The following is a 12,584-nucleotide window of genomic DNA, read 5'->3' as shown; positions in this document are numbered from 1 at the left end:
GAATCAAACTCAGATTATCTGTGCTTGGTAGCAAACACCTTTACCTGATGAGTCGTCTTGCAAACTTCTCAAACAACATAGTTTTTAATTGTGCTATTCACAGGACCCACAAACTACTTAGTTGTATCATAAATTGGTGGTGCCAACCAAGGGAAAATATTGCCTATGTCTTTTTTCTAACAAAACCATTCTAGAACAGGGACAACTGAAGCATTTTCTGCTCTGTGTAGAATATAGCAGGTAGAAGAATCCTGAAATGGAGCAGGTGTGTAGGGACTCGTAGACATAGGTGCTCAGCGTGCCCCACAGAGCAGTGTAAAGGGGACTTCACCAGAAAGAGAACGGTTGCTAAGCAACATAACTAGGGTGCAGGGTGGCAGTGTGCCAGGAGGCAGAGGCAGGCGGAGTTCAGTGAGCTCGAGCACAGCCAGGGTGACATGAGAGACCCTGTTTCTACACACACACAAAAAGAGAAGGCCACCAGAAATCTAGAATGAAGATGTTTATTATCCAGTACCTCTAGCCAAGTTCTGGATATATGCTATTTGTGGAAAAGGAAAGCAGAGGCAAGCAAGAGGAGGGACCAGCCACATCCCCAGTGACAAGGGCAGAAATGGGGTGATAATTTGGTCAAATAGTTTGCAAAGCATTGTGGACCATGTGAGACGGTTAGAGGCTCAGCAGTCATGAAGACTAAAGAGAAGTTACTCTTTACATTTTCTTTTCCTTTTTGAGGTGGCACAGTGTACCAGCCTGTCACCGTCGTCACGCCACAAGGCCAAGTGGTCACGCAGGCGCTGTCTCCTGGGACAATTAGGATCCAGAACTCGCAGGTGCGCTGCCTTCTAGATGGACTTGTTGTGAGCTGCCTGGGTAGGGTGCAGTGGGGCTGGCTAAGCGGTCTTCTCCTTGTGACAGTCATTTGTTGTCAAGTAGCCTCTGGTTGCTTTGTTTCTTTTCATGCTTCATCTCTCTTATTGTGGAAATCTGTAAAATTCAGAAGTGTCTGAGACACCAGGGAAGTTATTCATGGCCCTGGAAGCAGCCATGACCAGTGGCAAGGCTGGCTTACGTGAGTGTCCGCTGTGTGTGCTCACCAAGACTCCAAATCCTGTGGCTGCAGAACAGCCAGGCCGAGCTCTAAAAGCTGAGGCAGCACCCAAGCTCCGAGGCATCCCAGGCCTCTGCTTGGCATCCTCGGCATGCCTGGGTTCTGTGTTGAGGCCAGGCTCTCACCTTCAGGCGTTTTGCTTCCGGAACAAGAGGTGACCTGTGACTTACCTTGGCCATGGTCATTCTACAGTCTTCCTGTCCCTTTGTAATGACATTGGATCTTCCTGGCTGGAAGACCCTCGAAGTTCTGGAAACATGATTGTTTTCTTTTTCACTTTGAATAATTAAAGACAAGGTTTAAAGTATAGTTCTTCCTTTGTGCACATGGCTTCACTTTGTCAGGTCTCTGTCCGTGTCCTCATCAAGGACTGTCATGCCTAGCCCTGGGTGTGCTCCAAGTGGGCCAGTGACTCTCAGTGGTCTGTGTAGTCTGGAGCTGCCATCTTAGCCACAGAGGTTTGGGGGCCACACTAGGGGAAAAGGTGCTGGCACTACTGACGCAGGCGGAGACTTCAGAGCTGATCTGAGCTGTGTGACTGCTCAGATCCAGGCATGGAGGAGAGCTAGATCCCACTAACACTGCTGCGTGTCTCCACACAAGCCCTCTTCCCTTGTGGTTTTCCATTTAAAGTGTTTGCAACCATAGAGCCACGTCCCATCACTGACTGGTTTTCTAGGATTGAGTTATGCTTCCTCTAGGAGGAAGACAGATAATGAACTAGCACTGTAGCATAGACAGGTTTGTCTTGTTGACAGAGAAAGGGATTTGTGTTTGCTTATTTGCTGTCGGGAAATTGGGAAGGGTTTTACTTCGTACCCTGTCTGGCCTGAAACTCACTGTAATCCTTCTGCCTCAACCTCCCAAGTGAAGAGTCTTCCGTATAACTGAGTTTTCTTAGGAATAAAGGTTGCTCGCTTACATAGCAAACACGCCAAGTCTGAGCACTTTGGTGCTTTCTGACTCTCGTTCTCACAGTTGCTCACTGTCACTGGGGGGCCCTGTGTGACATGGCACATAGGCTCTGCTCAGAGAGTACTGCAGCCCCCTGAGGGGGTGTCAGCCTTGGTGGGGACACTCTGACCTGACGACAGAAGACTAGAGCTGGGACTTCTGGAAGACACCCACTGAGAAGTCTTTCCGCTGCCGGCATGCACCTGTGTAGAGATGGTTTTGAGAGTGAGGAGAGGCCAGGAGGGAGGTTCTCATGCATCACTAGCTGGCCTTAGACTGTGTAATGAGGAATAGCCCTGGATTTGTCATCCTCTGCTTCCGCCTTCTGAGTGTTAGGATGGCCACATGTGTCACTCCCTCTCCTGTCACCCTTACTTGGGGTGTTTTTATGAGGTGGAGTGTGTCACAGCTTAGCCCTCAGGGCACCATAGGCAGGCCACAGATCTCAACAGGTCTTCATTCCCCCCAGGTCTCCTCCACATCCTTGAGCCATTTATTCTACTGTTTCCGTGTGTTTGTAAAGGAAAGCTTGCCTCTGTTGAATGCCCTTGAAACATGCTCTCCTGCCTTTCACTGCGGCAGGCTTCCACTCTGACCCCAACACACCATCCGCCTGCCTTTCACTATGGTGGGGGCTCTACTCTGACCCTGACAGACATACCATCCGCCTGCCTTTCACTGCAGTGGGCTCCACTCTGACCCCAACACACCGTCCAACTCCAGTTGTGCCATGCCAGCCGCATGGTGACACCCAGCTGCATGGTGACACCCAGCTGCATGGTGACACCCAGCAGCAGCTCTGTGTGCTCTGGCTCTCGTGCTGCTTTCTTTTTGTGTGTGCAAGGTTTTCAGTATGTAAGTGTTCATAGTGCCAGGTGACACATCAGTACCATTTGTCCTGCCAGAGCCAGCTGCTTCAGGGCTGCCTTTCAGCCCTGGGCCCATTGTGCTGGTCCTTACTCTCAAGGCCATTGAAGAGGATGCAGATGGAGACAGGAATAGTAGGGTGTGAGAGCTCCCAGGTTCCTCTCTAGTGTGGCACCCCCCACGAGCTTGGAAGCTTCATGACATAGTAGGGTGGTTGAACTCACACTGACAGCTCGTGATCACCCTAAACTTTAACCCCTTGGTGCACTGCAGAGATTAGGATCTGTGAACAGTCCCTGCCTGGAGGTGTAGGTCAACAGTTCAGTGTACAAGAAGATATCCCTTATCAGTTTGAAGTCTAAGAATTGTAGGGCTTGCATACTGAAAAAATGGCAACTAAGACCAAGTATTATTGTTGACAGTGTCAGGCATACCCTCAAAGATTATTCTGTTCAGGGTTTTATCACACACCGCCTCTTTACTGTAAATAAGCCCCGGGAGTGGTAAGGCTTCCATCTGAAGTTATAAGCTACTCGATGTGTTGACATTTCAAGGCCTTTCTGACGTTATTTACCAATTGTGTGAAAGCTTCAGTTGCAGTTGAACCAAGACCTCAGCATCTTGCATCAAGAGGATGGCTCCTCCAAGAACAAGAGGGGTGTCCTGCCGAAGCACGCCACCAACGTGATGCGGTCCTGGCTCTTTCAGCACATAGGGGTAAGCGTGCATTGGCTACACCACGAGGGACCCTGAGACAGCCTCCTGGCTGTGTCCCTGGGGAAACTGACTTGCATTTATTGCACATAGGTCTAAGTGTTGATACTATGCTGTGGCCATAGTGGGGATTGAACACTGGTCCCTAATAATGGCTATAAGAAACTTAAAATGCAGCAGGGATACCCACTGACAGAAAGGGAGTCAAGTCAATTAATTATGTGTCTTTGGGTCAGAAAAACCCTACATCTGATGGGGCTGGCTGGAGAAGGACATTGGAACAGACGAGCAAGCCACAGAGCCATGCAGTGGACCCCAGAGGGAGATGCTGGGAGCCAAGGGCTCATCCTCAGTCGGCACAGTGAGGAGAGCCAACACATGGCTTATTTAGTTTAAAATGAGTGGCCCAGGCAGGAAGGAAGCACACAAGTGTATATGATAGGGCTGCCAGTGAAGGTGGTGTCAGGTAAAGGACAGGAAGTGACGGCCAGTGCTGTAGCCGTGGTGCTGCATTGGGTGCGCCTCTCCTTTTCAGGTGTCAGTATCTTACGCACTGCCCCTTAGTGAGGTAAGAATTTCAACCTATGTCCTGGTCACAACGGTCAGTGAGGGCGCCTCTCCTGTCTGGCTTGTGCTCCTGGTCCTTTACAACACCTACTTTTCTAACCGGTGGGCAGCAGTGACTGCTGTCTGAGTCTGGCTCTGTGCATCTGTGTCTGACCTCGCTTCTCATCTCTTGGGTTTTTGTTTGTTTGTTTGTCTGTTTGTTTTTCATTTTTTTCCAGAGCTGAGGACCGAACCCAGGGCCTTGTGCTTGCTAGGCAAGCACTCTACCACTGAGCTAAGTCCCCAACCCCTCATCTCTTGTTTTTACATAGCTTCTTACATGTGTTCTAAGGTGATGCAAGTTCTTCCCTCAGAGCTAATTCCTGAAACAAGGCCTCCTTGTGGCCAGCTGGCCTCAGACTTTCTGCTCTCCTGCCACTACATCTCGGTGCTGATGTTGCACGCACTGCTGAACCATCTATCTTATGAACTTTGTGTAGGACACTGGTTCTCATCCTGGCACTGCGTCTCTTTAATACAGTTCCTCACGTTGCTACCTCATAACCGTAGCTCAGCTACTGCTGTGAATTGTAATGTGTTCCTTTTGGAGCTGGAAGTTTGTCACAGTCTGAGAACCACTGGTCTAAGGCAGAGCAGAGCCCGTTTCCACAGCCTCAGACTGAGCCACACTCTCATCTGTGAGGTCCGACAGATCACCCTGTTGATCAAAATCAAAGTGAAGACAGATACCTGCGCTCGATCTCTCTCTCTCTCTCTCTCTCTCTCTCTCTCTCTCTCTCTCTCTCTCTGTCTCTCTCTGTCTCTCTCTGTCTCTCTCTTTCTCTCTCTCTTTCTCTCTCTCTCTCCCTCTCTCTCTCTCTTTCACACACACACACACACACACACACACACACACACACACACACACACACATTATTGTTTTTGTTTGTGTGGTTGGTTTGGGTTTGTTTGCTTTTTGAGATAGAGTTTCTTTGTGTATAGCCCTGGCTGGCCTAGAACTCACTTTGTAGATCAGGCTGGCCTCAAAATCAATAGAGATCTGCCTGCTTCTGCCTCCTGAGTACTGGGGTTAAAGGTGTGCACCACCATACCTGGTGACACCTGCTTTCTTATAGATGCCACTCACACCTGGCTCCAGTGGTCCACACTCAGGGGTTTGATGATGTGGTTTCAGAGTGCTTGGCTTCTCTGCCTTCACACACAGTGGTTATCAGTCCTGAGGAGAGGTTTTGTTTTGTTTTGTTTTGTTTTACTGGAATCAAGATTATTTTCCTTGAGTACATCCAGGAGTGCTGATGCTTCTTCCTGGCTTAGGTTTGTCTGTGTATCTTTTTGGTCTGTGCGTGCATGTGTGGACACCTGGTGTCGACACTGGGGTCTTCCTCTGCTGCTCTCTGGCTCCCATCCCCATCCCTGTGCAGTCCAGGGATTCCAGGCACATTTGCCGTGCTCGGGTTTTACATGGTGCTGAGGGTCCAAACTCAGCTCTTCATGCCTGGTCAGCAGGCACTGTTTGCATGGAGCCACTGCCCAGCCCCCCCAATTCTGGTTTCATTGTGTTTTGGTTTAAGTGAAGTATTCTGAACATGTGTAAAGGGAAGATAATTAATATAACACTCTCTACCCCCAACCCTGTGCTTAATTCTTTCTTTACTGACAGCATAGGTATTAGTCTGCTTTCCAGAATTATAATAGACATTTGAGACAACCAACTCAAAGGGGAAAAGGGTTGTTGCTGCTCACAGTTTTAGAATTCCGGCCCACGATTGGTAGCATCATGTAGACCTTAGGTAGGGGGATCAAAGTACATAGCTCGCAGCCAGGAGGTAGGAGATGAAAGGGTGGGCTTCCATGGTCCCCTTCAAGGGGACAGCCCCCAGTGGCATGAGGCCCTTCTCTTGGCTCTGCCTCCTGAGTTTTCACCAGCTCACAATAGCAGCAGCCTGGGATGGTCAGTGTCTGTACTACAGCATCATGAGAACCCAGCAGAGATTTGACCCTGAGAAAGTACTCACTGATGCCAGTCCACCCAAGCATCACTCAGTGATGCCAGTCCACCCAAGCATCAGTTTATTCTCATGGTTAAAGTAGGTTCCATGTGTCACTCCTGCATTAACTCTCAGCAAAGTTGATGCAGATATGTTGTGTCAACGCTCAGCTGGCCCTGGGAACAGAGGACACCCCACAGCGAGGCTGCAGCTCCCACTGCCATTCCTGCTACCTGAGCGAGTGCCTTGGGACGCTGGCTGACTGTCCTCACCACACACAGACAGCTGCTGTAGTGTTGGATATGCCTGGCCAGGAGAGAGCTGCTGCATTCTTCTCTGAATGTTCCTAAAACAAGGCCCGTGTGCTGACGGCTGTACCACATCAGCCTTTGCTTTTGCTTGTAACTTTGCTTCTTCTGCGACCTTTAACACAGGACCACGTGTTGTGCTGACTCCAACCATAACATTATTTTGTTGCTACTTCAGAACTGTAATTTTGCTACTGTCAGGAATTATAATATAAACATCTGATATGCAGTATATCTGATATTGTGACACCCAAATCATGACTCATAGGTTGAGAATGACTGGCCTAGACAGTCTTGGGTTTCCCTTTTTACAAAAGTCAAAGCCCATGGTCACAGTACCTGTCTTTATTTTTAGCATCCCTACCCAACAGAGGATGAGAAAAAGCAGATTGCTGCTCAGACAAATTTGACACTACTTCAAGTCAACAACTGGTAAGATGACTGCTCGCTAACACTGCCCCCATCACTATGGCAGAGCCTGGCCTCCTGACACGTTCTGTACTGCCATCAGGAGCTGCAGCCAGACACAGTGTGTCCTTGAACTCACAGAGATCCATCTGCCTTTGCCTCTGAGTGCTAGGATTGAAGGCATGGTGTGTGCCACTATGCCCAACGAAATTCATTTTTTAAAAAAAGATCTGGCCCCGCTTTTCTGTAGACCTAGATATCCGTGCGCTTGTCACTCATGCTCCTCTTGTCAGCATGGCTCCTGAAGAAGGCATCCTGTCTCGAATCCTCACAAGCTTCTTGGCCCCTTTGTCCATACACAGGTTCATCAATGCCCGGAGGCGGATCCTCCAGCCAATGTTGGACTCCAGCTGTTCAGAGACTCCAAAAACAAAGAAAAAGCCTGCTCAGAACAGGCCAGTCCAGAGGTTCTGGCCAGACTCTCTTGCATCAGGAGTGGCACAAACAACGCCCAGCGAGCTTGCCATGTCGGAAGGTATGTCACTTCAGGTGGTCACAGGTGGGAAACAACGGGCCAGGTCAGCTGCTGTCAGCTGTGAGCCCATGCAGAGCTGTGCCTGAGTACAGGCCCCTTTCTTTGCATCCAAGATTCAAGGCTGGCAAGATGGCTCATTGGGTAAAGGCAGTTGCCACCAAGCCTGATGATCTAAAGTTTGATGCCTGGGGAGGACCAACTCTTACTAGTTGTCCTCTGACCTCCACACCATGCCTAAGTTACATTACTCTCTCACATACTGAACAAATAAATGTTTCACAATAAATAAGACAGGAGGAGACATCCAGGGCAGTGTTAACACTCAGCCTGATGGAGAGGTAAGGCGTGCGGGCGCCCGTGAGAATGGCTGCCTGTCTTGGGGTATCCCGGCACAGCGCCCTCCTGTGTTTGCAGTTTTGCTTTGCTTTCCAGCCTTCAGCACAGACAGCAGTCAAGCCTGTTCACCGGCCGCTTTCTTTATGCCCGTCTCTTGCTTTTGACTTTCTCTTCTCTCCCCATCACAGCCCCATCGGATGTGTTTCAGCAACGGCTGTTTGCATGAGCTCTTCCGAGGCAGCCTTGTTTTGTATGTGATGAGTTTTGTTTTAAGACTGTATTGCCCTGGGTGACCTTGAACCCCTGGGCTTAATCCCTTTCCCTCAGCAACTTCTAACTGGGTGTGTCTTCCTCCTCCTCCTCCTCTTCTTCTTCTTTTTTTTTTTTTTTATTATTTTATTTATCTATATTCCCTATGAGTGCACCTCCCCACCCCCATCATCTTTTTTCTTTATGATAGCAGTATTCTATGTGCTTAGAGAGCTCTGGGGACAGTATTGGAATGCTGGATGTGGAACCACTGGCTCATACATGCTGCTCTCCCTCTTGAGTCCATCCCAGCCCCTACGTGCGCGCGCATCTCACACTCTCTCACACACACACACACACACACACACACACACGTACACATGCACGTGCTCACAGCTGTCACTGGCGATGGTGTTCTTTCCTATCTGCTTCATGCTGAGTTGTCTCTGGTCCCCTTTCTGCGGCTGCCCTTCCTTCACGTGACACCAATCCTGTCCAACATGATTGTCTCTTAGACATTATATTCCGCACCTTTCCAGAAGTGTGGGGCGGTTTGTGCCCTCCTTCCCTGACTTGACACACAGGTGTAGACTGAACAAGCAGGCCGCACCTGTCTGTGCTTTGCTCTGAGGACTATTGAAGGTGGTGACACTGATGTGCTCTGCTGCAGGTGCCGTTGTGACCATCACCACACCTGTGAACATGAACGTGGACAGCCTTCAGTCCCTGTCCTCTGACGGGGCCACCCTGGCCGTACAGCAGGTCATGATGGCAGGGCAGAGTGAGGACGAGTCGGTGGATAGCACGGAGGATGAGGGCGGCGCGCTGGCGCCCACACACATCAGCGGGCTGGTGCTGGAGAACAGCGACTCCCTTCAGTAGACCGCACCGACGGGGCCAGTGCGGGCTGGGCGCCAGACTCTACTGTTTGCACAGCGAACGTTTTACACAGTTGTCTTTGTAACCTGTTTTCTATGTAGATCTAGAAGAGTGCACTTTTGTATCTCACAGCAAGCTTCAAGACGTCTTTGCTGGTGCAGCGACTTCCTTCAGATGTGCGTGTGTGGGTTTTTAATGCTAGAAACGTGACGAGTGGCCCTGCTCCTTGAGTCCCTAACGAGATTAAGGAACAGTGCTGCCATTTTCTAAAAAATTATGCAGTTGCAATTAAGTTGTGTGGTTTACAGCAGGTCCGGGGGCTGCTGCTGGTGCCCCCTCAGGTCTGAAAGATGAGCTGCACACGGGCTGCAGAGCGAGAGGACGCTGGCCCTGGTGGGCTGTGGGTGCCCACAACACACGTCAGTTCTCTCGGGCAGCGTTTGCCTGTTTCATTTGCTATATAGAAAAAGAAACTCCTATTTTTACCTTGCTGGGATTATTGGATAAAAGCTATTTTTATAAATCAGTTGTTAATTGGATTATGACTATATTGAGGATAAATTTCTAGAGAAGCGACAGCACATGCTTATCTTTCGATTCGGAATGTTCTGGAAGGCGGCCACCCATGCATGGTCTCCTGCTCCCTGGGGAGGAGGGGGCTCACCTTAGCTGCTAAAGGAAACAACTGTCCAGTGAGCTTTTGATATCTCCAGTTTCGTGTTCATATGTGATATGCAGATTGCATTTTACACTCGCTAGAGCATCTTACTGACTGTGCTCGGTAGGCTGACGATGGTAAATTAGGCTCTGCCATGCCTAGTCTGACTGCAGTTCCATGGCTGCCCAGCCATGTTAACTGGGTGGGAATTTTAGATTTTTTTTTTTTTTTTTTTTTTTTTTAGTTAAAACCTACTATACATAGAATGTTTATTATAAACTAATATAAAGTGTGCTCTACTCACTGGCTCCGAGCCGGGGTAAACAGCAAACACCTAAACTGTCTTTCTTACTGGCAGACACCTGGAAGTTAGAACTGTGGAGGTAGCATAGCAGTGGGGCCACTGGTGGCTCTCACTGTCACTTACCCTCCAGGGTGCTCCCCTCTGTTACCACTCCAGATTCAGGACAGTTTGGGGACTTCATTTCCCAGGGGGCAGCTGGGCCCCAAGGGTGGTAACTGCTTACGGACCAAGGTTACCCTAGGGTCACTAGGTAATTTAGCTAATTCACACTTTTTTCTGGAACAGTTTACCATCCCCCCACCCCCCAAATGTCTTGATTCTCTTCAGCCATTGAGCACACCTGGACAGCCAAGTAGTCAGCAAGAAAAATGGGGGCTCCCTTTGAACCACTTACGGTGCCTCCACTACAGAAAACAAAACAGCAAAAGAAACAAAACTGAAAAACTTGCCAGCAACTCCTTTGAGGAGAGAATAATGTTTTAAGCAGCCTTTCTGTTACCTAGTCACAAACTGCTTTAATATTTTAAGCCAGGCATACAAAAGCCTGCATGATCAGCTGGCTATATTAGGTTTCGAGCAGAAGTACAGCACCCCTGAGAGCCCTGCAGAGGTCTGCTGCTTCCAGCAAAGGAAGCACAGTCCCTGCTGTGCCAGCTGGTGGCTGCTCTAGATGGGGTGTGAAAAGCACCACGATCCATCGTGGCCTTTCCAGTTGAAATCATCTTTCCTAAGCACTGAACTCTCACCTGCTAAATTCAGAGGACTATCATGAAGATCATAGAAAATCCGGGCATGGTGGCACCCTCCTGTAATCCCAACACTCAGGTACCTGAGACAGGAGGCAAGCCTGGGTACTTAACTTGATCCTGTCTTAAAAAAAAAAAAAATTGTAAAAGAGCCGGCACAGGGTCCTGTCCTTCCACCTCCCTGTGCACAGAGATTCTTTAAGTGATTCCCATGAGGCGAGCCATGCTGGTTCATAGAGTTCCTGGCCGGCAGATTTGTTGTCTGCCGGTTGCACCTTCGAGACGCCTGCTTGCTGGACGTTGTGGCATGTGCCTGTATACAAGCACTTAGGAGGCTGAAGCAGGAGGATGGCTGCAAGGTTTGAGTCCACCTCTGGTGCATAGTGAAACCCTGTCTCAAAAAACAAAAACAAAAACAAAAAATGAGCAAACCTCTTGCCTGCCTTTCCTGGCCAGTGGAGAAACCTGAAAGTCCATCTCCTTTGAGCTTTGATTAAATGGTCGGATTCTAGCCGTTGTTCCTGTTAAAGTCCTCCCTAACATTGGAGCCGTTTGAATGTGTTCTGAGACCTACAGTCAACCCGTGTCATTCCTGCTGTTTGGCTGCCTAGCAGAAATCTAGACTGGCTGACCCCCCCATCTGGTGGGCTTGGTTTTCTGCTTTCTTGAGTTCAGATTGTCAAATAGAAGTGTGTATGCAATATGCACTGTGACCCTTCCGGCTAGGGCTGACGGGCCACTGTGTAGCCTGCTGAGTGGCTGGTGCACCTGTGGGGACAGGACGGTGGCAGTCTTGCTCCTCCCCCGTGGCTGGCAGGGATATGCCCATCCTGAAGGCCTCTCCCGCAGGTCGTGCCTGGAACACAGCAGGCTGCCTTCTTCAGTTAAGTTCGGTCTTTGAAACTGACAATCTTTAAAATGTGAATACTGTAACAATATGTTTTCTTGGATTGTTGTCTTTAAAAGGATTTTTGTGAAGCAATTGATTTATCAAAGAAAAAAAAAATTAAAACCAGAAACACGCCTTGTGGATGATTGATTCTGTAAAGCTTGTGTCACCAAAGCAGACTTTTTTTCATTCCTAGGCGAGCTTCTCAGATTGTCACACATCTTGCAGTGACACCGTGGTGGAACGAGCTGAGGCTACCGAGCTCTTGAACACCATTCAGGCCTTCAAGGGGCTGGGCTTCAGTCAGTTGACACTTTCCAAGGGGGAAAAAAATTGCAAAGCATTTTTTTTTTCATTGTAACTTTTCATAAGCTGAATTATTTTGGCGTAACAAGAGAATGATTCATGGAAGCAGACCTGTAGCCTTTGCTGGTTCCGCACTGTAAAACCCCTCGGGAGGTGTATTCTGGGCACATCCGGGAGCACGGGATATTGTCCAGGTGTTGCAGGTCCCCAGCTTGTGCTTAGAGCAGTGGACCAGAGAGCTTTTTTTCTTCAGAAGTGTGGCTAAGGGCTGGGGGGTGACGCTCTCAGTTGGTATATCGGTTGCCTGGCATGCACAGAACCCTTGGTTCAGTGGCCAGCACCCCATAAATATGGCATACTCCTATAATCCTGGCAGTTGTGAGTAAGAGGGTCAGGAAAGCAGAAGCCCAAGCTCAAACTTGACTGTGTCCTAAATCTGAGACAGGAGAGACCTTGTCTCAAAAGACAAAGGAACGTCTGAAATTGGGACTCTGAGTGGCCAATGGCAGGAAGTGTCTGGCTTTCAGGAGGTGGAGGTGTGTGCCCTTGAACTCTGCTGTCCAAGGAGGACAAACAGAACCTCGGGCCACCGATACCAGGCTCTCAAGGGTTTCCTTTGTGAGAAGGGAGAGTCTGGCTTTTCAGTTTCATCAAGCTTTAAGATGATGTCTGTGGCTAACAAGACCCACCATGCCTATTTAGGTAAGCAGTGGCCTAGCAGATACTGCAGGTAGGTGGCCCGTTCAGATTAAAGCTTAGGGTTTT

The 12,584-nt window shown here is 49.2% G+C and overlaps 1 protein-coding gene across 5 annotated transcripts in view; it reads left to right on the top strand.

The window, feature by feature from the left end:
* Pknox1 (PBX/knotted 1 homeobox 1) overlaps positions 1 to 11,648 on the top strand; it is a 44,473-nt gene extending 32,825 nt beyond the window's left edge. For all 5 annotated transcript variants that reach the window (XM_076917038.1, XM_034524199.2, XM_076917036.1 and 2 more), the window contains 5 exons: positions 736 to 833; positions 3,521 to 3,649; positions 6,865 to 6,941; positions 7,280 to 7,452; positions 8,708 to 11,648. In XM_076917038.1, coding sequence (XP_076773153.1) covers positions 736 to 833; positions 3,521 to 3,649; positions 6,865 to 6,941; positions 7,280 to 7,452; positions 8,708 to 8,919 — 689 coding nt within the window. In that variant the 3' untranslated portion in view covers positions 8,920 to 11,648. The remainder of the gene's footprint in view (positions 1 to 735; positions 834 to 3,520; positions 3,650 to 6,864; positions 6,942 to 7,279; positions 7,453 to 8,707) is intronic.
* The last annotated feature ends 936 nt before the right edge of the window (positions 11,649 to 12,584 follow it).

This window comes from Arvicanthis niloticus, chromosome 20, assembly GCF_011762505.2.
Source record: "Arvicanthis niloticus isolate mArvNil1 chromosome 20, mArvNil1.pat.X, whole genome shotgun sequence".
NCBI classification, from domain to species: Eukaryota; Metazoa; Chordata; class Mammalia; order Rodentia; family Muridae; genus Arvicanthis; species Arvicanthis niloticus.
This window is presented reverse-complemented; position numbering and strand designations above follow the sequence as displayed.